The sequence below is a fragment of the Psittacula echo genome (assembly GCF_963264785.1).
Source record: "Psittacula echo genome assembly, chromosome: 1".
Lineage (NCBI taxonomy): Eukaryota > Metazoa > Chordata > Aves > Psittaciformes > Psittacidae > Psittacula > Psittacula echo.
The window spans coordinates 160,439,251-160,462,979 of NC_137735.1; the positions used below are offsets into that span (position 1 = coordinate 160,439,251).

The window sequence follows — 23,729 nt, forward strand, 5'->3', positions numbered from 1 at the left end:
TCATCTGGGCAGAAAGTTTGAGAAATCAAATCATAAACTTTTCTTTTCAACATTAGAAGGCCTTATTGGGTCCCAATTTATGCAGTCCGTATGCTCTCAGATTCCCTAGGCGTTAATGGAGGTATTCTGTCATTATCCCAGAAGGTAACACAAGTGTCAAGTTGCTGACTTGTGCTACTTGAAATTACACTACTTCAGTGCTGTACTGGCCGGGATCATTATCTGCCTTGTTTTGTTTTGTTGGTAGAGAGTCATTGTAACCCTTTTAAAGTCTTGCAGTTTCGGAGTAGGAAGATACCGGTGTGCAACCTTCCACATCCTACTCCAAAACAAAAGCCTTATTTGAAAATGATTAAGGTCAGAGGGGGTGATGTTGCCTGATACAAGTCCTGAAAGCAAAGGAAATGCCAAGTTTTGATATTCTTTCTAAATCAGAACTAAATAGCTTTATGGTTATGTTTCGACTAGCAGTGAAAGAATTGGTAGCTTCAAAAACATTTCCTTCTGCATCCAAAAGATGTTGATAAACTATATTTATGCGTCCCTCTAAGACACTACAATGCAATAGCACTGTAAGAAATCTTTGTGCTCAGTGTTGGCAAGTATGTACTCCTTTGTGTTATACAGCTGTCCTTTCTTACTGTTTCCTCTCATCTGCTTTCATGGTGTTTCTAGGATTTCTTGCTGAAAAAGGAATATAAAGCCCTGGAGTATAATCTAACAACCACTGGGGTTGAGCTGGACAAAGTAACAGCTTTTTGGGATGAGGTTAGTACTTTTACCCAAACTAAATAAAAACACAGAATGTATTTTTTTCACTGATATTTGCCATGGCAGCCTATGCTCCTTCATTTTAACTTCACCTTAGGTTCAGCTATCAGCAGGCAAGGAATATATGGCAAGTAATTAGTATATAATATGAAATTATCTATGATTGAGAAACTTTGGAAGAGACCTTATAATAAGTGTTAAGGCCTGTAATAAGTAGTTATTTCTGATTTAAACCAGCCTGAGAACAGAATCAGGCAGTGGCATGTATAAATAGCAGAAAGTAGTTCTATAAAACGCAAATTCTGTTTGTGTCCACATATTTAGGAGCCAATCCATGAAAGAAAAATATATTTAAGAATATAATAAATGTGGTATAGATAGGCAAAGTAACATCAGAAAAGTAAGTTCATATGTTTTCCTAAGTATGTAGTATGATATACATGTCTGCATATGTTTTATTTATTTTTATGTAAATACAAATACACATCTGCCTGTGTTGCAGGGAATTGGAGAGCTGTTTGTAAAAGCAAGCCAGGAAAACAACAACAGCAAAGTTCCTAGCACTGACAGCAATCTTTTCTTCAGTAATTTTCCACTTCATGCATCTCCTGTTCTTCAGGATATAAATTTCAAGATTGAGAAGGGACAGTTATTAGCTGTTTCTGGATCTACTGGAGCAGGCAAGGTATTTCTATTTCTGGTTTTTTTTTTCAACAAAAGTCCTAATAATTTCAAGACATAATACTGTGTTGTTAGCTGTAATGATATCTGTATTGTTAGTGTATTCTTGCTGTCCTCTGCTCACTGTAAACATGATGGCTGTATGTATGAAAAGTATATTCCCACAGTGTTTCACACAGACAGGCTCCCCGAGTCCCATGTGAAGCCTTGGGGAGGTGCTGTGGAAACTGGTGGTTTCCCAGGAAAAGTTGTGGTTTAGATTAGTCATCACTTTAGAATCCCAAAATATTAGCAATACATTTAGTTTGCAGATAACACGTCTGATTAACTTCATTAATATAAAATGAGTTGAACTGTGATACTCTTATTAACTTCAAAAAACAAGTAATTAGATGAATCTGTCATCACTGCGTTTTCTGAGGAGGTGTGAGAGTCAAAACAAACGTTCATTATGTGTTTGACAACTTTTTGGGTTGAACAAATTATTGGTGAACACATTCTCATTTCCTTGCATGGAGTAAAATCTTTCTTCTGTTGTAGTCAATGGTAAAGGACCCATCAATTTCAATACAGTATGATCAAGGCTTCTATATTGTTTTTCATTAATGATGCCAGTAGGAAAGAGCAAGGGACTCAGGACATGAGGTTGCCCTCAAGCTGATATGTTGAGATGCATTTTACTCTGATACTTCTGAATTTACAGACTAGTTTTGCTATGTTACTGATATTTTGCTAAGATACCACCAAAACTCAGTTTTGTTATGTTGCTAAAGGTGATACTTGTAATACAAAAATATCAACTAGAAAATGCTGAAGGACATATGTAAATCTCCTTTATTCAGCTACTTAGGAAATTGAGGAAAATTCAGGTTACAGTGAGCAGTTTGAGTATATACATCCAACAGATTTGCACTTTTCAAGGCAATAAAGACAGAAGACTTGCAATATTATCTGAAAGACTTTTAAAAACCCCAAACAGGATCCCCCACCCCCCCAAAAAAATAAAATCCTCCTTCCCTTGCATCCTCTTAGTTTATGGCTTCCTTCGTGTTGCTTAAGGCTGTTACTGTATATCCCAGGAACTGTCAGGCCTGTGAGACGGACTGCACACTTACTTTATCTATAACGGGTGCGAAGCCTGACATCAGCTCTTTAATACTGCTTCAGTATCAGATAGGGTTGGGTTTGGTGGTTTTGGTTTGGGTTTTTTTTTCCATTTGTGCTATATGGCATCAGATACAATAGTTTAACGTTCAGTGTTAAACACATACTAAGTGTCTGTCCTTTGCAAGATCAGAAACTTCTTACTCAGCGTTTTGGAAAAGTTAGATTCTGATATGAATGGAAAGAATCTTGTGCGACTCCCCCAGCATATTGTATAACTTGTCAAAGGATCTTCGGGCTTGACAGCATTAAACTGTGACTTAGACAGATATTTAGATCTTTGGCTGTTACGTCCCAGCTTTGCTGACTGTTTATTAGTGATAAGAACACCACTGTAATGGCTCTGTAACATATTTTTCCTTGTATTTCTCAATTCTATTCTTTGATCTAGTAGCCAGTTATGTGTGACAAGGTTACTACAAGCTACTGATTAACTTTGAAATTATAACATGTCAGTACTGAAATTGCAATCAATTCTTTTATGAAGGGAAATAGTAAATACACTTAGGTCATGTATTCACGTAAATGAGTTAAAAGATACAGAGGAAAATTCAGATCACACTGAGTAGTTTGTGGGTAATTGCATAGACATACACGAAGAAATTGCATTTTTCAAGGCAATACAGATAAAAGGCTTATGAACACTAGCAAAATTGTAAATGTTAATTGTCTTGTACAAAGAACAAACAAAATAACTACTGATAACATTAAAAATCAAATAATATTCTCCATAAATACTAATAACTTATGTCTGTATATGTCTCACATTTTTACCTTGTAAAATTACTGGAAGGTTAATAAAAAATACATTATTACATATAATAGAACATACTTTTGCAGCAGCATGCCTTTTTTTCTAGGTATTACACAATTGTTATTGTTCACTGAATGAAGTTTCTCTCACTTCAGAGGCCTTTCAGAACCATACATATCATGAAAATCTCCACTAATTGCAGCCTGCACTACATCAGTACCTATAGGGACACAATTTACAAGGCGAATGTACCATTTAAGTAACTTAGCAGAGTGATTCTCACTTTGTTTAACATTTCTTGTGGTTGTACAGATCTATTAACCAAGTGTTAATGAATTTTCAGACTTCTCTTCTGATGCTGATAATGGGAGAATTGGAGCCTTCACAGGGTAAAATTAAACACAGTGGAAGGATATCCTTTTCACCTCAAGTCTCCTGGATCATGCCTGGAACAATAAAAGAAAACATAGTTTTTGGTGTATCCTATGATGAATACCGATACAAGAGTGTCATCAAAGCTTGCCAACTGGAAGAGGTCAGTCATCTAGGACTCTTAATACCTGTGACCCAACCAAAGTGAAAAACCCCAAAGAAAAAGTCAGAGGGTGGAGCTTTAAGTAAACGAGACATTTCTGAGATTTAAGGAACTCAGCCTTGCATCCCAGATTTTTGGAATTGCAACTAAACCTGTTGCCAGCTCTCTGGGAGATAGATTGACCATGCCAGTTCTGGTAGTTTATGCAACAGGAGCTAAATAAACTGGCTCAGATATTATAAGGTGTCTGCCTTCTCAGTCTTCCTTGATAGTTATAAACCTGGGTAAACATATTAACGTTGAGGAAATGATGTGAAAAGTATTCCTACAAAACTTTTTTCACATTCTTCTCCATAAAGAAACTTTTCCTTACAATATTCGAAATTAACCTGTTTTCATCTTTTCTTTTGCAATTCGTAAATAGCCCCAGGGGTAATTAGAACTCTGTGGCAGAAACCTGCATTATTTAGAGGAAAATTTTGACAAAAATTGGGCTTTTCCGTGTGAGCATTGAAAATTCTCACACTAGAAATTAGTGCAGGATTGATCTTTATGTGACATGTAGTTCACAATTAGTACAATGACGTGGAAATGTCCATGTGTGTGTTTGATGTTGCCAGGATAGGAAAAGATACCTTTTCACACTGTAAGATACAAAAGGAGCCAGCTTTTCAGACCTTTGCACCCTTATTGCTGTGCCTTAAGATCAGGCATTTTGTGTGTAACATGTAGATGAAAACAATAAATATTTAACTGTGTTGAATAGGATCTGCCTTTAGGTCGCACAGTAAAACATATTTTCTTTTAGTGCCAGTTAAGCAGAAAAACAATAGCAAGTCTGTTTAAAAATGAGATGAGGTTACTGTGCTTTATCTCAGAGCAGGCTATAGTTAAGCAGTAAATTAATCTTTTCTTATATGTTTATGGCCATTTCAGCTTGTATTTTGATTGCGGTTTGGTGGAAATCTTCTTTGAAAGCTTCTGAAGACAGGAGAATTAACTACTTCTGTGTCAGGCTTTCTGAAGAGAGTCGTCCTTAACCCCCATCATAAAAGTTGTAATTAGTGCCAAAGCTCTCAAACAACTGGCTTCAGCAGTTCAAGACGGCTTGGTGTCCTGGTGTTTGTGGGATGGCTTGGTGTCTCAGTAGGCTGTGTCTCCTTTGTTCTCCAAACAGGCTTAGTCAAGCCAGCTTTGATCTATGTTGGTGTGGAATGATACACTTCGCCTCCTAGCAGGGCTTATTATTTGAGATCAAGCTTGATACTTATAAAGATGTTTTCTTCTGCACTGAAGCTGAATAAATTGGGCTTGCCTGAAAAGAAGGCAGAATGGTCTGGAAGGAAGCCAAATGCATTACCTTATTGCTATTATTATGCTTTCTAGTCTTGTTAGCTTTCACATCTTAGTTACTGAACAGGACTTACTACAGCAGATTGAAGGACGGATTTCCAGTATTAATTCCCTGTTTATTCACCAGTGTGGCCTTTTAAGGGTTTATTATGACAAGGGTTAGTGCTTTGGTGGATTGGGGTTGTGTATGTCCTCATTCTTCAGAAAGGAGAGTTACCAGAAGGTTTTTGCCTAAGGGAGTTCACTTTGCCCCCTTCCCTGCAACTTTCCTAGATATTAGTTATATAGAATCATAGAATAGTTAGGGTTGGAAAGGACCTTAAGATCATCAAGTTCCAACCCCCTGCCATGGGCAGGGACACCTCACACTAAACCATGCCACACAAGGCCTCATCTAACCTGGCCTTGAACACCGCCAAGGATGGAGCATTTACAACCTCCCTGGGCAACCCATTGCAGTACCTCACCACCCTCTCAGTAAAGAGCTTCTTCCTTAGATCCAATCTAAACTTCCCCTGTTTAAGTTTGAACCCGTTACCCCTTGTCCTGTCACTACAGTCCCTGATGAAGAGTCCATCCCCAGCATCCTTGTAGGCCCCCTTCAGACACTGAAAGGCTGCTATGAGGTCTCCACGCAGCCTTCTCTTCTCCAGGCTGAACAGACCCAACTTTCTCAGCCTCTCTTCATACGGGAGGTGCTCCAGCCCCCTGATCATCCTCGTGGCCCTCCTCTGGACTTGTTCCAACAGTTCCATGTCCTTTTTATGTTGAGGACACCAGAACTGCACACAATGCTCCAAGTGAGGTCTCACGAGAGCAGAGTAGAGAGGCAGGATCACCTCCTTCGACCTGCTGGTCACGCTCCTCTTGATGCAGCCCAGGATACAGTTGGCTTTCTGGGCTGCGAGCGCACACTGAAGCCGGCTCATGTTCATTTTTTCATTGACCAACACCCCCAAGTCCTTCTCTGCAGGGCTGCTCTGAATCTCTTCTCCACCCAACCTGTAGCTGTGCCTGGGATTGCTCCGACCCAGGTGTAGGACCTTGCACTTGGCATGGTTAAACTTCATAAGGTTGGCATCAGCCCACCTCTACAAGCATGTCGAGGTCCCTCTGGATGGCATCCCTTCCCTCCAGCGTATCAACCGAACCACACAGCTTGGTGTGTGGTATATATTCCACTAGTTATATATTCCACCTGAACATAGGTCTGTTGCTGAATTTAGTTCTTATATGGGCTCTTCAAGGCGTAGTCCCACTTGATGGCATGCTTGCAGCAGCAGTATCATGCCATAGGTTTAATTCATGGTCCTTGGTCCTCACAGCTCTGCTCTGTAGCTTTCTGTGGCACAAGGGGATACCAAGGTTAAGGGACACCACAGTGCAACCCTGTACAAGTGTATGAGATCTGAGTTGTTGAAAGGATCCACAATGGAAGACAGTTATGTGTCAAAGGTTCAGTGAGGGAAGTTTGTCAGGACTAAGTACTACTGCTTGTCACTATTGGAGGAAGTTACTATGTAGGCATATGATACTGAAGAAGCATGAGAAGGGTTCTCAAATACATCTCTATGTGTATCAGTAAAAGCATGCCTAAGGTCCTTCTTAAACTTCATTGATTACTAGGTTGGAAAGGACCTCAAGGATCCAACCTTTCTTAGCAAAGCATGACCTATACTAGATATCCCAGCAACCGTGGGACACCTAGTTGGGTGTCTCAGCTAGGACACCCAGCAGTGGGGTGTCCACCACTTCTCTGAAGAGATTACTCCAATGGCTGGTTGGTTGTACAGCTTACATGTGTATCTTTGTGGTAGTATAGCCTGCTGTATTTATGTAAAATTATTCAGAATCTAATTATAATTCCATTTCTTGATTATATACTTTCAAGGCGAGGCTGGATATGGTTCTGGGCAACCTGATCTAGTTCAAGATGTCGCTGCTCATTGCAGGGGGTTTGGGTTAGGTGACCTTTGAAGGTCCCTTCCAACCCAAACTATTCTATGATTCTGTGAAATTTTTCCTTTTGGGATAAGTAGGGCATCATGGGAGGTAAAATCATGTTTTACAATGTTGTTCTAGTTACTGGAATTTGGAAATGGGCAGAGGTTAAGAGCAGTAGAGGGTAATAGAAGAAAAGGGAAACTGCTTTGGAGTTGAGATAAAGGGACTGTGATTAAAAGCTACTTTGACGTTCTTGATATCCAATAGAAACAGCCTTACTAGCAAAAATTATTTCTGAAAACCCATCACAAACTAAATATGGCTGCAGTGAGATATAAGTGATGCATAGACACTGCCCTTATTCTTGTGTGATGATGAGCTCAAGGGAAGGCCGGTACATTTCAATGACATGATACATTCTGTGAAACATTATAGTGGTAAAAGTTTTACAAAAAAGCATAGAAAAAGGGCTGCTTGTTCCTTTTCCACTGCTGCCTTCTCCTTTTTCCTTTCCTCCGGAAATAGTGAGTGTTTTACCAAGCAAGCAGGGTGAGCACCTAATTTAACATGTCTTCTAAAATGAAGATCCCATTTAGCACTTATGGAGGTGAAGGCTTTCAACTTCTAGATCAAACCATTTCAGCATTGATCAGTAGTCCTTACCATTTGTCCTTTATCCAGAATCTTTTTCGAAATAAATTGTTTGAATGGGTTTAATTTTGAGTATGCAGGTATTACCACAGATGTATTACCTTTAAAATCTTATATTGAAATGCTGTGATAGAAGCCAAGGTGTCATTGGCACAGGCTCTGAACTCATTTGCTATACACAGTCCCCATAGGCAAGCTTAAAGGTAATAAAAAAGTAAGACTTGATGAAATTCAACAAGGGCAAGTGTAGAGTCTTGCATCTGGGGAAGAACAACCCCATGTACCAGTACAGGTTGGGGGTTGACCTGCTGGAAAGTAGTGAAGGGGAAAGGGACCTGGGGGTCCTGGTGGATGGGAGGATGACCATGAGCCAGCAATGTGCCCTGGTGGCCAAGAAGGCCAATGGCATCCTAGGGTGCAGTAGAAAGGGTGTGGTCAGTAGGTCAAGAGAGGTTCTCCTCCCCCTCTACTCTGCCTTGGTGAGGCCGCATCTGGAATATTGTGTCCAGTTCTGGGCCCCTCAGTTCAAGAAGGACAGGGAATTGCTTGAAAGAGTCCAGCGCAGAGCCACAAAGATGATTAAGGGAGTGGAACATCTCCCTTATGAGGAGAGGCTGAGGGAGCTGGGTCTCTTTAGCTTGGAGGAGACTGAGGGGTGACCTCATCAATGTTTACAAATATGTAAAGGGTGAGTGTCAGGATGATGGAGCTAGGCTTTTCTCAGTGATGTCCAGTGACAGGACAAGGGGTAATGGGTGTAAACTGGAGCGTAAGAGATCCCATGTGAACATCAGGAAAAACTTCTTTACTGTGAGAGTGACAGAGCACTGGAACAGGTTGCCCAGGGGGGTTGTGGAGTCTCCTACGTTGGAGATATTCAAGGCCCGGCTGGACAAGTTCCTGTGTGATGTACTCTAGGTTACCCTGCTCTTGCAGGGGGGTTGGACTAGATGATCTTTTGAGGTCCCTTCCAACCCTTGGGATTCTGTGATTCTGTGTAATTGGTAGCTTATGCTACCTTCTTTTTGTGGTTGTTTTTGACAACGTGTTTTACCCTTTTTATCAAGTACTTTTCATCACATTCATGATAAAAATCAATTAGCAAGAGAAGGTGAACTTTTGCCTGTCACTTTAAATTAAGGACCAAGTATGAACAAATAGAACACCAAAAAAAATTCACATAATTGATTGATTTTTATTCTCATTGCTCAATAGCAGAAGCCATAGGGAGATGTGAACTGGATGAGTTTATATGTCTGTGGAAACCTGATACTAAATTTGAAGTAATTCCACAGGTGTAACTTCCCTGGAGAGTGAAGGATTGTATTAATGTCATGAAAGGGATAACAAGAATAGAAATGGGCATTTGTAGGAGTAGCCAGTTGGGCTTGCAAAATCCTTATTACTGATCTAATTAAAAATGACAAAGGAATGTGGCTTGATTTTCAGAATTTCACAGTGCCAGATCAGTATTAATAGCCTACTATACACAGGGTGTGAGATTTTTGCTTGGTTTTAGCACTTACTAAGTTAAAAAGGCAAAACCTTTGGGCAGTTGAAACTGTGTCTAAATGCTGTTAGCATTGAACAAAACCATCCGGAGAAAATGCATTCCTCCAGTCAAGACTGCAGAAGCAGGTCTGTTATAGTTATTCCATTAAAAAAAATCAGCAAGCATCATATCGTATCCTATCCTATCCTATTTGATTTATTTCTTCATCAGTTTTGAAGCCATACTTCCATGACTTCCGTTTTTAACTTTTTGCAATGTAAGATAGATATTTTTCCACCTTGTTAGTTCATTTGATCCTTCAATAGTTACCTAAGGGGCCATAAATGTATAATGGCAAACTACCCTTAAGAGATTACCACTCTTAAAGTAAACACATGTTCTGATTTGAGAGCCACCAGCTGCTCGTAAATATAATGTTTAACATGGCATGCAAATAGAGGAAGTGTTTCTATGTGAAATCACATCATATAATAGTACTAAAGAAATTTTGGGCCAGATCCTATGTTTTCTTGAGGTGGTTTTACAGGGAGTGCAGGAGATTCATTTCTATCAAAGAACTTAAGTTATAGAGAAAATAGTTAGAGAGAGAAAGAGTCAATATGCCAAGCCCTGGTTTGTGTTCCTACATATTCAATGTGTTTACTGCAATGTCAAGGATGCCCTGAAATAAGAACACATATCCTTTCATCCCACTGTACTGCTCTACCCTTTTTTATCTGTGCTGGCTTGGGAGTTGTCTGATTTTGGTTGGTTGGTTGGTTGGGCGATGTTTTTTTGCAGATAACTAAATCAGTAGGAGTTGAGAGGTTATGATGTCTGTGAATGAAATACTTCATGCCCTGATTTTGTGCCTGTTGTTAACAAGAGATTACGAACTGCAGATTACAAAGTGTGCAGAAGAGGAGAATAATAAGGGTTCAAGTCTGGAACTGAGTGCTCTTTAGTAGGCAATTCTCTCCAAGAGGATAGTTAAGAGGTAGCTTGGTTACCTAATCATGTGCATGTCTACAGTGTAAACTACGTGAGAGAAAGTTACTTGGCCTCTCTTAACTGAGGAGAGCAGCAGGCATGTCAAGGTGAAGTTCATCTCATCCTAATGTAAACAGCTAAAATAGCATAAATGCCTCTTGCAGGCAAAAGTCCACATAATATTTCAAGTCTCTCACTACAGCCACTGCATCTCAGACACGTGGACCCAAAAGCCCTTTATACTTTTTCCACCTTGCACTGGTATGATCCAGTGGCATGAGCAGACTCCTCTAACTGAAATTCTTGTCTGTGGCTCAAAATCATGGTCAGGTCAGCAGTGAAACTGCTGACACAGTGAGTTCCCTGGGGAACTAGAAGTAAATAAGCCAGCACAGTTTCTCTATAGCAGTGGAGCATCTCGATTAGAGAAGAAAGTGGACTCAAACTCCCAAATACACTAATTTCAAGAAGTTTATCAATAGTCAAGTAAATGTGTTTAACAGAGCCCCTCTGCAATGTTCTGTTTTGATATCATTTAGTTAAAAACCTGTTTCAGTCAAGACAATTCTCCCCACCCCTTTCTCTGTCTTAGGTACAGGGCTCTGGACCGATTACCTTGGATGTTGTCCTACCTTCTGTGTCACTTCTGGAATTGTATTTAATTCCCTTACCCTGTGTTTAATCTACCCACACACAGCATACTGACTACTTCATGTTTCAGAAATCTCTTCCACGAGAATGTTTCACCATAGATAAAGCAAGTTTTGCCAGCATTCATGTGAGGTTTGGGTGAGCCTGAAACTCTGCTCAAGGTCACAAACTCTTACAAAAACAAAGCGTATGCTTTTGGGTCATGAATCCTTCATAAATGGTTCAGCTGACATCTAAAAAAAGCCTCAGCCTCAGGAATCACAGGCAGAGAGAGGAGACTTTCCTAAATAAAGTAAAATTTTTAAAAGTAATTTCTGATTTGAAATACCTTAAAGAGATCTGGTTTTCTGGCTTCTGGCCCACAAAAGTGAGGACTCAGATATGTTCAAGCTGGTTACCTAAAAGCCATCATATAAAAAAATACTGAAAATTCTTCATCTTTTAAAAATTAATAGAAATGTTCCCTCACAGGTGTAAGTCTGAAGCACAAGCTTCGATTTCAGAACTTGAAAGCTTGAAATTTTGCAGTGTAGTTTATATCTGTCTTACTTCCAAGTTTTGGGGTTTTTTTTCTGAAAATCAGGAGAAATTGAAAGTTACACTTTCTACAAAATGGAGTTTCAAATTCTTTATCTAAAGATTTTTAGCGATCACTGAATTGAAAGCTGGAGGTTTGTTTCAGTTCTCTTTCTCCTCATTGGTATATTAGAATTGGATGTGATGGCTTGGAAGTGCAGCAATAATTATGTTCGTATGTTAGTGTCAAAGCAGGTAACAGTAAATTTTCATCTTGTAACTAAAGACAAAAATTATCAAATAGAGTGTAAGAGTATTGCAGCTGCCGCTTGAAACCCTTGGCGCTGCTTCTGTTTAACTTCTATTGAGCTTTACTCGGCATTTTATACAATAAAGGATTAATTGTTTTTTCTTCTAATTTATTGCAAGTAGTCCATCCTACAGAAGAGGAATTGCAAAGTACGTACAGAGGCAGCTTCTTTAAAGCAAAGAGAGAAAGAAGATGAGAAAGGGAGTACTTTGGTAGCTGAGAAAGGAGGTAGCAATGTGAATGGGGAGATTTTTCTGGGAACTAAGAAAATAAACATGGGGAATGTTAATGACAATGAAGAAAGGCAAGGGGATAGAGATGGTAAAGAAAGTGGGACTGTAGAAAAAACAGAATTGAAACAGGGAAAAGGTCAGTGAAGATGAAATGGAGAGAGTCAAGACTGCTGCTCTGTTCCATTTAGTTTCAGGATTGTTTAATCTTTTTGGAGGGAAGGTAGGGGAGGGAAGGCAGGAGAGCGAAGATCAAAGGCTACACCATTAAGGACATATTTAAGGAAGAGGAGCCTCATAAGTAAAATATATATGTTCTATCATTAGAACTGCTTGAGTAGTTTGAATAGCCTTGGATATATAAAGCAACTGTTTGCTGACAGGCATGTTTCTTAGAAAATTATTTCTTATCATGCTTTATTATCCTAATTGTTGCTAATGATTTATCAAATTATTTTGTTAACAAACAATCTCTACAAAAAAGACTTGGAGTGTGAAGTACATTTTGAAGTTTCCTTTTTTTTTTATAACCAGACTGTATTTCCTCTTCACCCTGGAAAGAGATATTACCTTAAACCCACATGGCTGTTTTCTTCCATACAAAGCATAAAGGTATTATAACAGTCATCCCTTTGCTGCTGAGGTAGATGAATATGACATTTACACTGTTAAAATCTCAAAGAGATGTTAAAAGGGGTGCTTTCTCCTTGGGTGTGCAACTTGAGATTTGTTAGCTCCTGGTATTAGAAGCACCCACAAAAGTAGTTAATGTTTGTGAGAACTGTGGGGGGTTTCTTCTCTGAATATTTACCAATAGGTTTCTCAATTTAAGCATTTAGAAATAGAAATGTTAAAGAAAATCCAGCAGCTACTTCATTAATGTGCTGGGTTTTGTGCCGTTCAGCATCATTACATGGGTTTTGTCCCTGGCTTGATTTCGCTTCCTGCATAAAATGACAGCAAGGATGTATTTGGACCAGCCCTATGTACTTTTTTACAATAGGTAATGCATGTTCCAACAAATAGCATTGTGTGTCTATTGAACTTCATCACTCTGTTTACGCCTTTGAAAGAAATTACTAAACATTTTTTTAATTATGATGATTACAGCCTGAAAAGTTCTTTGTCTGTTCCATGCCATATATTATCCTGAGGTGAAGGGTAGAAGAGAGCAGAAGGGGAACTCATTAGAAGTCTGATTAAAATTCCATGTTGGCGCACCTGCAAAGAAATATATCTGACGAAATACCACCACCATTTAAAACAATAGGAGCCCTGGCATTAATTTCAGCAGGGCTAGGATTTTACCCTGTTTGCAGGGCAGGACACACTGGGCCCAGTTCTTCACTTGGGCTTTTCTGAAAGAAGCAGAATCAGGAAACAGCAGTGGCACCAGCACCATTACAGGCAGCAGCAGTACTGGAAGAAATGGGAAACAGTGGAAATCAGCTTAGATACCTTGATACTTAACCATGCAAATCCCACTGTTCAGGTGAAGGCACTGGGTAAATGTCAAAGTAACAGATGAATAACATGGCTCCTGCATGCGTCGTGAAACCACAGGTATCTGAGCAGGTTGTCTCAAATAGATGCCAGAAAAGCTTTTGTGCTAGAATTTTGCACGTTCTTTCTAAATATTTCATGACCTATTATAGCACAATGACTTTGTTAGAAAATTCTCTTGTGAAAATCTTGCTGGCATTGTTTATCACATCCCTCTTTCTTCCAATACCTGAGCTGTTCTGTGAGTAACAGGGATTTGCTTGTGTGGCTCTCCTTTTACAAGAGGGAAATAACTAGTTAACATGAGAAGGATTTAAAAATCACCTGCAATAGATTTTCCATGCATAAGAGCATCTTGATTTTAAGGTCAGAATCCTCTAAGTCAGGAAGTAAACGCTATTATCAAATTAAAGAGATGGGAGAATCTCCCATTTCCTGAAAGACCAGGCAGTCAATTTCTAATCCTTGAGTGGCTGGACCTTTTGTCTGTCACTGATCCAGGGGTGAACAGCATTGTTCACTCTGTTCCTGAGGTCAGGGCAATTTACAGGGGAGGAAGAAGGAAACATTTATCTGGAAGGAGTTTTATTTATTTATTTACTCTGCAAAACCTCAGAGGCTTGGATTGCCAAAAGGCTGCCCAACAGAGTGATTAACCATCAACATCACAGCAAGGGTGGTCAAAACTGGATTATATCCGACTTCGTACGAAATGCAAACTTCTAGAGAGCAGTTCAATTTACAATCCGAAGGCTGGATTGCACTGGAAGTGCTTCACATGTCTTCTGGTGTTTTTCCCAGATGTCGTAGGGTTTCTGTGGGTGCTATGAAGTGCATGCAGGCAGCAGAGTTCCTGTACGTCCCTCGACTGCCTGGGGGAAGAGAGACCACAAATCAGGCTGCCTTTTCCACACCATTCCCCAAAGCCTACTCCCAGCAGCTCACTTTCCGGGGGATTTTGCGTACCACTTTTTTTCCTCCAGAAGTTGCACTAAAAGGAAAATCTTTGTAAGGCATGACAATGCTGGAGCTGATTTTCTCTGGTATCAGATGCCTTTGACAGCTTCCTTGACTATGGGGGATCCATGTCTTTGGAGCGGGAGGATGTGCATAGGCAGCAAGAGCAGCATTCCTGGGCTGCCGAATGGGGAGCACAGGCACTGGGAGCTTCTAGGATGCTCAGGGCTCCCAGCTTTGCACATGGTAAACTACCTTGAAGTCACACCTGCTGGAAGCCTTGGTGCCCTGGGGCACAGAGAGGTCATCAGCCCGTATTTCTAGGAGTGCCCTGAATCTACCACAGTTAGAGTGGTGTCACTGCAGTAGCTTAAAGGCGTAGGCCAGGGAAGACTTGAAGGCAGAATGTAGAGCAACTGTAGGAGTATTAAAACTAGACAGCCTTCAGGCACACAAGCCATTTTCCACATCCCAACTTCCATGAATTATTGTGGTTTGCAAGGAGCTTCAGTTTTGGTGCTAAATACTCCCCTCAAGAAAATTTCTGGCTACCTCTGCCAGTGGGGCACAAGGATGTCCTTTACTCCTTTCTCTGTCTCACATGAGAAGGAAGTGGTATTTTCCATTTTTTTTTTTTTCACTGGCTAAAGATTCATTTTTAGCATGATCATGAGTTGTAAGTAACATACAGCCCAAGCAGTGGAACTTGGCTCCCAAACCTTTTGCAAACTTTGAGCATTCCTGGCTAGGAATTTTGTTCAAGCCTTTTTTAATGAACATACCTGAAGTATTAATTTCTCTGGGCTCTGAAGAGCTCAGATCCAGAGTTAGCTTCTTGCTCTTTCTAGCTTCAGTGGCAAATGTATTTGCCATTGTTACTTGACAGGAAACTCAACCAGTTAACATCTTGGATTGATATTGTATGAAGGTACATTCCCTGCTTTTATAGAGATCTAGCAATCAAGACAAATATTTATTCTTGAGATCATGCAGCTTGTGATTGCTCTCTGTAGTAGAATTACACGTTTTCTTTTATCACCATTTCTGATTACATAAACAGCTTAAAGAAATAAACCTCCGTGGGAGGTTTTTTTTTACCACTTCTGTCTAACCTGTCTGTACACTGTTGTGCACTGTGCTTCTATCCAGTCTGTAACTTGAGTTTCTTGGATATGGAAAATACATGTCTAATTCTTTAAAAAAATGTTAACAGGATATTTCCAAGTTCCCAGACAAAGATTATACAGTGCTGGGTGAAGGTGGAATCATTCTGAGTGGAGGCCAGCGAGCACGAATCTCGCTAGCAAGGTGAGTATTTTACTCTCTAAGTAATGTACTGTTTCTTGTATAAGGAAATTATTACGACTGAGCACTTAAATATATGTGGACCAGGTCCTGCTAAATAAACATCCACCAGGTATATCAAGAACTTCAGTTTACTCTCAGATATCTGAGTTTTGCTAAGCAACTGTGTTTGTGATACACCTGCATATTTCTTTATTGAATTTTGAAAGTTTGATGTTAGATGCATGCTGTGGCTTAGCTGAAGATAAATCTTTATTTCCCTGATGCAAAATGTCTATGGAGATACAGTCCTGGAAGTGTAGCTTTCTAAGTGCCAAAGAAACCAGTACAAAAGATTCCAGATGAAAAAATTAAATGTTTCAAAAAATATTGCTAATAGTTTTGGTTTTTCTGCTGGAAAAAAAAAACAAGATGGAGTCATAGAATCATAGAATGGTTAGGAAAGCAATGGCTAGCCAGTACCTATGAATAACGATCTTGCCTTGTCTGTTTGACCTTCCCACATTAGTAATTTTGAAGGTCTACAGAACAATAACATAGGTGTTTGCCTAACAAATTTGCAATGTGTTTCAGTGGGATCACTTAGCTGTCGTCAGAGGTTCAGTAATGACAGCTCTGATATGTAAATGGCCCCATTTGTTTCTGTGCCAAGTACAAATTGTGGTGGTTCCCATGCTCAGAAACTCTGGGTAGAAGTTAAATCACATTATGATGATCCACACTGGCAACCCGTGAAAGATGCGCATGTCCGTGTGAGGCTAAAAGATGGGTTCATTAACACAGAGAGGCTTTTAGTGTGGATCTTTCTAGCAAATTTGGGAGAGGGAAGAGACATATAGATGGTTCTGATTTCTGTGGTAAGAAAGAATGGGAGGAGCTGGCAAAGCTTTCAGAGCGAAAAACCCCAACCAACCCTGACAGTGTTCAAGGCCAGGCTGGACAGAGCCTTGGGTGACATGGTTTAGTTGTGAGGTGTCCCTGCCCATGGCATGGGGCTTGGAACTTGATGATCTTAAGGTCCTTTCCAACCCTAACTGTTCTATGATTCTAAAACCCACTTAGATTTTCATTTAAAATTCAACATTTAAGGAAATATTTCCCAGATTCTGTGGATAATCACATCTGTCACTTTTCAGATAGTCACAGTTCATTTACTGGAGGGTCACATAACTGATATAGTACATTTATTGTCAGCTACATAATTATTATTAAAAAAACAATTAAATGTCCCAAAGTCAGTGGCTGTATCTGCTTTACGTTTTGTGTGGGCTCCAGTCTAAGCTCAGCATGCTGCAAGGTGTGCAGGTGGTTGAGGTGTGGGCTGCAGATAAAGTTCTAAGAAAGCTGGAGGAGAAAATTTAGGATTACGGCCCCATCTGAACTGCTCATAAACTGGATTTTATCTGCTTGGACTGTCTTCATGCACATTTCTTCTGTACTCTGTGCAGAGTCACGTGAAATGAGACTTCCAGCTGGAAGTGCCGTCAACCAGCCATCATGAGAAGCTGATAGAGATTGCCTAAGTCCATCTTTCTTACAGAGCTTTGTCAATGCCTTACAGCTATAACAGGGGGAAAGAAAAGATCAAGGGAAAAAAAACAGCCCCTGCCCTGGCTTTGAGCTGCCTCACTGGCCTGGTACCCTAAAGGCGGTCATGTATAGCTACTAAGCCCAACATACCAATTATAGCAACACTTTGAGTGCTACCATTATTCCAGGAAAAAACAAATGCAAACTTTTTGCTGATAAAAATGCCAAGAACGGTATGAACTTTTGTTGTTGTGCAGCCACTACATCATAATGTATGGTCAGTGAAATCCATTGTGACAGAGGATTTTGCAATAAAGTTGCTTGGCTCATGAACATAATATACTATTATTGAGGGCTTTTTTTCCTGGTGGTTAAATATTCTTACGTTGGTTAACATAATGATTTTAAAACTCATTCTAGAGTACTTTAAAAAGTACCGAAATGCAGCTGTCAAAATTTTCTTTGCTAATTACACCCTGATTCATATCACTTCATGATTTTCATGCTCACAGAGGTAGATAAGGGGCCTTTTTGAGTTGATTTGAAATAAAAAACCCTCTTAACCCCAGGTTTAGATCTCAGTGATCCATGTCCAGTCACGTAAAGCTTAAGGTCCTAATGCTACAAATAGTTTTTCATGTCCTGAACACAAACTATTGTACAGCTCCATTTCAGATATTGTGTGCAAGATCTTGGCTCACTAATGCACTTGTCTTTGCTCACAGTTGCTTTGAAGTACTTTTAAAACTAAGTGCTAAGACCTAGTCTATTCACACAATTACATTTATGTAGTATTCCCTCAGGTATCAGTAGGCATTACAGTAGGTAGTAAATTCCCATTTAAATGGTCGTTATAGACTGATGGCACCTGTCAGATTCAGGCCATAAATAGGTCTTTAGTGTAACCTATGTAAAGGCAGCTATAGCTTCCTTTGATAGCACAGAAATTAAGGGAAAACCAAGTTGGCTTGTAATGTGGTGTGCAGCAAGGAAGGGCTTTACTGAATGGTGTCTTACAAGCACATTTAAAACTGAACTCCAGCTCCATATTGATGCTGTCAAAAAGTCTACCAGTTATGAGTTTCTGAGACGAAACTGTAAAGGCATTCTCTTTAAGTTATATTTATGTAAAGTTATAGGACTTGTGAAAGTTAATGTCATTTCTGTTTTCTTTGTTCAGAGCAGTGTACAAAGACGCTGATTTGTATCTCATGGATTCTCCTTTTGGGCATTTAGACATTTTTACAGAAAAAGAGATATTTGAAAGGTACTGTATATTTTGATAGATTGTATTTAAGAATCCCACCAAGCAGCACAAAGTAAAACCAAGAACAGGAATTCAATAAAAGTAAAAAAATACTGAAATGATAAAAATTATACCTTTTAGGGCTGTTTATTTTAAGGCATTCTCGTGACTGAGTATTTTGTGTTAGCAGTAGGACACAGCATACTGTGCTGGGGACAAGACTGAGCCAAGTGTGTGCATTAAGGCTCCATCTTCCATCTCAACATATTGAGCCTGCTATGATTTGTTCCTCCCAGGGAGCATGGCTTTATATCTGGTGTGTCTGTGTACCAGAAAGGCTTTAATTTTAAAACACCTGCTTTGTAAGTATAAATTTTTACAAAAAGCTGTATTTTGTCTTGTTTTTCTAATGATTGAAAAACTGGTCACCTGAAAGTGCCCACTGACCAAGAGATTGGCAGCAGGCAGGCCAAAGACAGAGACTTTTGGCTTGTCCTGGAGGTGAAGCTTGAAAGAGTAAGGACATACACATTGTTACGCATGAGCTTTTCAGTCATCATAAGTTTGATGTTTTAAATCAAGCTAATACTTTTAAGTTTGGTAGCAAAAGATCTAAGTAACTATAAGATGAAAAGAAGTATTTAATTTTCATGTTAAACTGTGCTTTTTGAATTGAAAATGGTTAAATTTTCCCCGCTTTTTTTGGTTCCTGTGATAAAGTACTCACCCTTTACACATCTCAGCCTTACTGCTTCCTTTGTAGTTTGAGGGAGTGCCCAAGGCTGTACATACTGGGAGGGGAGCAGGCAAAAGGAAATAGATTGAAAGTGAAAGGGATGTAAGCATATTTAATCATGAAGAAAAAAATCTTACTTTTAACATTTTCATCTTTTATAGCTGTGTATGCAAGCTGATGGCGAATAAAACTAGGATCTTAGTTACTTCAAAACTGGAACATTTAAAGATTGCTGACAAAATACTAATTTTACATGAAGGGAGCTGCTATTTTTATGGAACATTTTCTGAACTTCAGGGTCAACGGCCAGACTTCAGTTCGGAGCTGATGGGATTTGACTCTTTTGATCAGTTCAGTGCAGAGAGAAGAAATTCAATACTAACCGAGACTCTCCGACGATTTTCCATTGAAGAAGGCATGGGATCACGAAATGAAACCAAGAAGCAATCTTTTAAACAGACATCAGATTTTAATGACAAAAGGAAGAACTCCATAATTATTAACCCACTTAATGCAGGTAGGAAGTTCTCAATAGTGCAGAAGAATGGAATGCAAGTCAATGGGATAGAAGATGGCCACAATGACCCACCAGAAAGGAGACTCTCACTAGTGCCTGACTTGGAACAGGAAGATATGGGTCTGCTTCGGAGTCATGTGCTAAATACTGACCACATGCTGCAAGGTCGGAGGAGGCAGTCTGTGTTAAATCTGATGACGGGCACCTCTGTGAACCTTGGACCAAACTTTTCCAAAAAGGGAAGTACAACATTTAGGAAAATGTCAATGGTGCCTCAGACGAACCTGTCTTCTGAGATCGATATCTACACCAGGCGCTTGTCTCGAGACAGTGTCTTAGACATAACTGATGAAATCAATGAAGAGGATTTGAAGGTATGTGTTGATTTACGTTCTCCCTGGGTTTTGATATGGTGATAGTTTAGTGCAGTATATTACTTACGTATTTTTCTACTTGAGTATGTCATTCTTAATGCACTTCTTCCCTATGGAATATCCTTTTTGGAATATCTGTAAAAATTTTAACTCAAATATCATCTGGAAATCATTGAAATCCTCAAAAAATATTTTGCCTGATTTTTCACAGTTTTTGAATGCTATTTGTAGAGGATTTCAATGCAGACTTTTAATCTAGCTTTAAGGTTATGCTAAAATGAAATTTGAAACCATAATATGAGAAAGCATTGGTTTAAAACATTTATGTAAAATTGACATTTGAAATGTTACGGCTCACAAAAAAAAAAATAAGTGCATTTGAAATAGTAGCACAGTTTAAAAACCTCAAATTTTATCAAATTTGACAAATTTGTCAGCCTGCTTAGCTCTTATGTTCCTACACAGATAATGAACAGAGGAATAAGCTGGATTTTACTCTGGTTTTATGGATGGAAATGATATAATTAAGGTTGAGTTTTATAACAAGAACTGGACCAAAATTCCATTTTTTTTCTAACAACTATCAGTCAGTCATGATGAGCTACTTTAATTTTCAAAACTGACAGCTGATTTTCACAGGGTAGGAAAATTTTCTAAAGTAGTTTCCTAGGTGAAAAGAAGTCTACAAGAAATGTTTAAACTCCTCGTTTGCTGCAGCACTGCCCATTTTTTGTTTCACTTTATTGATCTCAGCAGAAAAGAAAACACAAACCAAACCCCTCAGCAGAGCATTTGCAAATTTACTCTAACAGCACAATAAGAATCTCCACTGAAATGAAACAGCTACTGGTTAATCATTTGTGGGCTTCCAGGAGTGCTGAACAAATCTCGGTTGTTTCTTTCAGTGTTGTCTGAAAATTTCAGGTTATCTCTAAACTGTTTTGTTCTATTGAAGATGACTTAACCTGTCAGTACCTTCCTTTCTAGCCATTATCAGCCAGTTTGAATGCTGCAGTTCAATTATTCGGACTGAGTTAGCAGAACAGCATTCATGTGTCATAAATTCTCATATATAGATAATATCATTCTTAGTGTGGTCTTGTGAATTCTTTGACAGGAATGCTTCACTGATGATGCTGAAAGCATGGGTACTGTTACCACATGGAATACGTATTTCAGATATGTTACCATCCACAAAAACTTGATTTTTGTTCTAATTTTGTGTGTGACTGTCTTCTTAATTGAGGTAAGAAAATCTGCGCTTGATGTCACATTACTACAAAGGATTTTTGTTCAAACTTTGTTCTTTGTGATAAAAGGGATAAAGCATCAGCTTCTTATTAGCATTAACTCGTGTAGGTATTACTTATTGGCAACTGCTTTAAGTGATATCGCAATGACTTTTCTACTGTTCAGATGAGCATTTCTCACCAAAGATAGTGATTAGTGCATGGCAGCAGAAGACCCACTTTCTCAAATTATCACACTTACTTTCTGCTGTGTGGAACCATAGATAAGAATTGTTGTCCTATGCAGGTCTCTTGTTCACAAGTGAATAATCTTCCATTTTCCATTCTAAGATACTGTTCAGAGCCTTGAGGGGTTAACAGCAGCAATTACTTTTTTTTTTTTCCTATGAGCACATACATAAATTCTGGAGAACTGCTTTAAAAAGGAAGGTAGAAGCTTTGCTCCTAGTGAAAGAAGAGTGGCAAGGCAGAGGGCTGAATGCCTGTGACACCATTTCAAGATGGATGGGGTGTTCCTGCAGCATGCAGGGAAGACTTTTGCCAAGTACAGTGGAAAATGCTGTCAGAAAAAGTGCTGAAGAACCTATCTGATGATGCAAGTCTGACTATTTTTCTTATAACAGAAATTTCCTGCGTTTGACTTGTCTCCCAATTTAGAAAAGACATTTAGCATATATACAGTATCTCACAGTGTCCTCTTTTATACCTAGTATTCTAAATCAAGTGTTTTTCTGAGGGAAGGAACATGTTTCAGAGAGAAGACTGGGAGATTAATCAACCTGTATTCATATGTCAGCTTATAAAATATGGTACGAACTTCTCTTGGCATTTTTCAACATGAAATGAAAGAAGAGAAAAATCCATTAGGAGTTCCATTAGAACTAGTTTTGGGCTGATTGTGTCAGTGAAAGGTTTGTAACAGTTCTGTGGTGGTATTCAAACTTCTAGCATCATCAAACCTGGAGAAGGATATCACAGAATCACAGAATCACAGAATATTAGGAATTGGAAGGGACCTCAAAAGATCATCTAGTCCAATCCCCCTGCCGTAGCAGGAACACCTAGATGAGGTTACACAGGAAGGCGTCCAGGTGAGTTTTGAATGTCTCCAGAGAAGGAGACTCCACAACCCCCCTGGGCAGCCTGTTCCAGTGTTCTGTCACCCTCACTGAGAAGAAGTTTCTTCTCAAATTTAAGTGGAACCTTTTGTGTTCCAGTTTGAGCCCATTACCCCTCGTCTTGTTGATGTTATCCCGAATCTACACTAATGTTATGTTGCAGGTGATTTAAATTAGCTCTTTTGGACTAAGAATAAAGCCTGGAGCTTAGATCAAGTTTGAGATCCCAAATTTTTAAACCACCTCCAGAAGCAAGACAGTATTTAGATGCATAGTTGTTCTTATGTAAGGTTTTGTTTTCATGCTAGTGGGAAATGCCTGTATAAACCTACAATAGCAAAGCTAAATGTGTGTTTTAGGGAAAAAGGAAATTTTAACTTTGAGGTATATCAGATTTATCCCTGTATATTCAGCATACATGTCTAATCTTGATTACCAATTCTTTTCTTTTAAAATTTGACTGAAACCTTTTTAAATAATTCAAAGGCCTTATCTTCTAATTGAAGAATAAATCCCATGACAAAGAATGCATCCATCTAAGTTAAACTTTCCAGTATGACTATTGCTTAAGTAAAAGCCTATTGATAAATTAATGGGCTGGAAGATATTCAGCCATAGTACAGACTACATAACCTTTAGCAGATCTTTGTGCATGAGGTGAAATACTGTGCCAAGTGGTTATGTGACCTGTGCTAACAGTTTATACCCTTCTAGCCCTAGACAGTGCAGAGAGGTTAGGGATGAGCGTCCAAGAGCTGAACTGGGAGAGTAGTGACACCTAAATTGAAAGTGGAGTTGTGACACCCTTCAGAGCTGGGTGGGAGTGTTGTGGAAATGCTGGAGCTACTATCTTAGATTTAGAATGGATTGCTTTGTATTGTAGATTCCAGGGTGAGTCCACACAGATCACCATAAATAGGGCGTCAGTTGTACATTCTTCCTAGATTTGTGGGGTTGTGTGTGTTTGTAGCTCTTTTAAGCAGCTCAAAACTGTATTTCCTTGATGTAATTTGCAGAGACTAGGATTGCTGAACTGGAAGAAGAGCAGTTACAATTGGAAACATATAGAAAGGCTTTGTGAAGTTATTCTGTCACTATATTATCTACCTTCATCCTCACAGCTGAAAAACTCCTCTCTTGTGAGGATAAGA

At 39.2% G+C, this 23,729-nt stretch overlaps 1 protein-coding gene across 1 annotated transcript in view; it reads left to right on the forward strand.

The window, feature by feature from the left end:
* CFTR (CF transmembrane conductance regulator) overlaps positions 1–23,729 on the forward strand; it is a gene marked incomplete at both ends in the record, with an annotated part of 90,697 nt that overhangs the window by 29,619 nt on the left and 37,349 nt on the right. Inside the window, 7 exons of the mRNA XM_080627934.1 lie at positions 676–768; positions 1,274–1,456; positions 3,714–3,905; positions 15,716–15,810; positions 18,518–18,604; positions 19,481–20,210; positions 21,328–21,456. Coding sequence (XP_080484060.1) covers positions 676–768; positions 1,274–1,456; positions 3,714–3,905; positions 15,716–15,810; positions 18,518–18,604; positions 19,481–20,210; positions 21,328–21,456 — 1,509 coding nt within the window. The remainder of the gene's footprint in view (positions 1–675; positions 769–1,273; positions 1,457–3,713; positions 3,906–15,715; positions 15,811–18,517; positions 18,605–19,480; positions 20,211–21,327; positions 21,457–23,729) is intronic.